The 3,496-nt window shown below is 53.3% G+C and overlaps 1 protein-coding gene across 1 annotated transcript; it reads right to left on the bottom strand.

Moving 5' to 3' along the window:
• Positions 1 to 265: 265 nt before the first annotated feature.
• On the bottom strand, positions 266 to 2,174 carry socs9 (suppressor of cytokine signaling 9). The gene has a single exon (XM_030777253.1). The coding sequence runs from the start codon at positions 1,994 to 1,996 to the stop codon at positions 266 to 268; it is 1,731 nt and encodes a 576-aa protein (XP_030633113.1). The 5' UTR covers positions 1,997 to 2,174.
• Between the last annotated feature and the right edge of the window lie 1,322 nt (positions 2,175 to 3,496).

Genomic DNA, 3,496 nt, shown 5'->3' with positions numbered 1-3,496 from the left:
TGGTTGGGTCTGATCCTGGAAGGCCAAAGTCCTGTTGGCCTTCCTATTAACCAACCCCTGTGGTCTCTGTTTGGCTGGGGAGTGCACAGGCCTGTTTCCAATGTTTATAAGAAAAGAAAGACAGAAAAAAAAAAAAAACTATTGGTCTTGAATCATGAGCTGTGTGGAGGGAAGGAAAAACAAAAACAAAAAAAAAAAAACAGCAGGAATTTGTGTCCCTATAGGACCAGACTTGGACCGCCGCGCGTTCTCCAGCGCCGCTCTCTCATTCCCACCAGGTGTCCAGCCTGCGCACGCGGACTCTCTGTTTGTAATGGTACTCCTTCAGGTGCTCCTTCAGCGCGTTGGGGATGGGCAGGGAGCTGATGCCGTCGTAGGTGGTGCAGCTGCTGATGACGGCGCGGCAGACGTGCTGCAGGCTGAAGGGCTGCGTGCGGTGGATGGGGTTGGACAGCAGGGGCTCGAAGAACATGCAGGAGTTGGGGTCTTTGTAGTGCTCCAGGAGGCCCGTGACCGTGGGCGCGTGAAAGACGCTGGGGTCGTGAACGTCGAAGCTGAAGTTGTGGTTCCACTGCTCGATGCGCGCGTGCAGGGAACGCCCGTACCGTCGGAAGCTGACGGAAAACAGGTAGTCCTCCTGAGCGGAGTCCCGGAGGAGGAAGGTCCCTTCCGGTTTCCCTTCCAGCAGCGTTTCGGCTTCGTAGCGGTCCATGACGCCCCAGTAACAGGGCAGGTTGGTGATCTGGAGCAGGTCCGGTACCAGGCAGTGGATGTAATCGATCTGCGTGTGAATGCGGTGGTGGCTTTCCTGCGGGCGCGGCCGGTCGCCCTGAGCGCCGAGGGGTCTCCTCGTCACCGAGTGGGACTCCGACGTTCCCGGCTCGCCCTCCGCGTCGGAATCGGCGGAAAACAAAGGCGCGGAGGCGGAGGCGGAGGCGGTGGCGGAGGCCACGACCTCGTCCAGCGTGTCCAGACAGCTCTGGAGCAGCAGCTGGTGTTGGCGCTGCTGTCTCTGCAGGAGAAGCTGTTGCTCCTGCTGCTCCTGCTCCTGCTGCTCCTGCTGCTGCTGCTGCTGCTGCTGGATGGTGGCGCGGTCGTCTCCCGCCAGCTCGTTCATGCCGTGGGCCAGTTTGGGGCCCAGTTTGTAGAGCGGGTTGATCTGGGCCGTCACCTCAAACGTGTGGATCTGGGCATTGGGCGGAGGCTCCACGCCCTGCTCGATGCTGATTCGTCGACGTTCCCTCAGCCGGTCGTCCTCGTCCTCCACCACCACCACGGCCGCCGCCGCCGCCCCCGGTGAGCAGGAGGCGGAGCCGAGCGAGTCCGCGGCGGGCGTCTGAGAGATGGGCGCGGTGTGCTGTTTAATCAGGTACCACTTCTGTGCCAGGTCCGACCCGGCTGGGAACGGGCAGCTGTCCAGCATCAGTTCGCTGAGGTGGATCTTGCGCCTGGAGGAAGAGGAGCTGGAGACGGCCGAGGATGAGGAGGAGGAAGCCGAGGACGGGGAGGAAGAGAGCGTCTGCGTGGAGATGGCTGCTGTGGCGTGGTGCGTCTTTATAGGGAAACACTGCCCCACGGCGTCCTGGATCTTCTGCCGCAGGGTGCGGCCGCCGCCGGACGCCTTGGCCTCCGTCTCCTGGGCGGGCTGATCCGCGACGGACGCGGCCGTGTGGGCCGGCCTGGCGCTGCCTCTGTCGGGCAGCGAGGACCCGGCAGAACCCAATCCGGGCCATCTTCGGCGCTCCCTCGCGGGCGAGGACAAACCCCCATCCTGGGACTCCAGCCCGCTCAGCAGGTCTCCGTACTCAAAGCCGTCGCTGACGGGCCGTTCCAGCGCCAGAGAGTGGGACGGCCCTCCTTTCTTTTTCCCCCTGCCCCCTTTCCGTCGCCCCCCCTCTCTTCTCTCCTCCGAGCGACTCTGTCTCACTTTGGGGCGGGCACCGTGGTCCCTCTCCCTCTCTTTCCCACGATCCCCTGATTCCTTTGGCAGGGACATGTCGGCTCTGGAATGCACAGCTGGAATATTCCAGGACTATCTTTGGTCTTCTCGCAGCTGGTCGAGGCAAATGTTTAAATGGATGTGGGAGGCTTAATCTTGGTGCTGGGGGGAGGACTCAGTGGTGAGGTTTTTGGCTCTTCGGTTTTATGTAAGCGACGTGTCTTACAGCTCAAAACCACTCCCAACATACTCACAACAGTACAGAGTTACATTCAAGAAGTAATACTTTTCTGTCCTTTTTTAAAAAGTTTCTGGATAACTGCAAAATCACTGGTCATTTTCTGTTTGATGTGAGAAACTGTTGTCCGTGGCATTCTCTGAGGTCCATACTAAGTTTTCTTGCTCTGGAAGAAAATGCAGACATTAAATAAGTAAAGGAATTACGTACTCTACATCTGTCTAAAGAAAAGATAAACAACCCGTTCAGGAATATTTTAAATGGGTGTGAGTTAAGCCCATACGGAGCTCACCCTCAACACAACCCAGCCAACATATGCTAATCACTGTCATCTACCTACGTCTGTTCATATCATCAAAGCAGAACCTTCATTGCTGCTTGGATAATGTAGCTGCTCAGTTGTCAATAAACAAATTAGCGAAACACATAGCAGCAAATGGTGACAAAATATATAACTCCTCGTAATGAAAAGTAAAACACGAACCCTTAGACGAAACTTTCTATCACTGAGTACCCATCAAAAAATAAAGCTGTCTATGGAGTAGCCCTGCATACAACAGTTTTTGCTGACTGAGAGCATTTTAAAGAGAGATAAACTACATCAAAACTTGACAAACACGAAATCAGAGATAAGCGTTTTAACGCTTCCCGTTTACTCTCTGTTTACTTACCATTTAATGAGATGAATCGCTCAGTATTTCTAGAAAAGCGACGGTTGCAAACAAGCTAACTTGCTAACTGTGCCAAAAGAACAACAGTGGGTATTATTTGGCAGTATGTTAGCTAGCTAATGCATAATAAGGCATTTACGGTAACAAATGAATTTTCTATGTAGAAAAAAATCTCATAAGAATGTCGTCACACGAACGAAACGACTATGTTTCCATAGTTTATCTTAAATTGGGTCCCCTCTTAAGTTGAGTGCCGCCTGTTAGCAACATAACAACGGAATGATTTTCTTGTCGTAGCTGGATTTTTACTTTGTCATTCCGCCCTCTGTCGCTTGGAGGAGAACGACGGCACATTCGCCTCGGCCCTGCCGTATTGATCAACGTTTGGTACATGAAGCATCAACGTTTGGTACATGAAGCATCTTCTTCATATCAAGTTTTGCTCTTCAATGGACAATAAATGTATACGTGTTACACTGACCAATTTCCTTTTAATGCGCCCAAAACCTGGGAAAGTTGTGTGCATTTCTGGAAGAAAAAAATGATGGATTTATGAAAGCCAGCCACCCAACCTCTTAGGGGCGATAAAGCGCCCAACTCCATCGATAGATCATTTGGGAAGTGGATGAAGAAGAAGCATTGTTTTTG

Source organism: Chanos chanos, chromosome 6, assembly GCF_902362185.1.
Source record: "Chanos chanos chromosome 6, fChaCha1.1, whole genome shotgun sequence".
NCBI classification, from domain to species: Eukaryota; Metazoa; Chordata; class Actinopteri; order Gonorynchiformes; family Chanidae; genus Chanos; species Chanos chanos.
The sequence above is the reverse complement of the archived record's forward strand: the minus strand, read 5'-3'. Positions and strand labels throughout refer to the sequence as shown.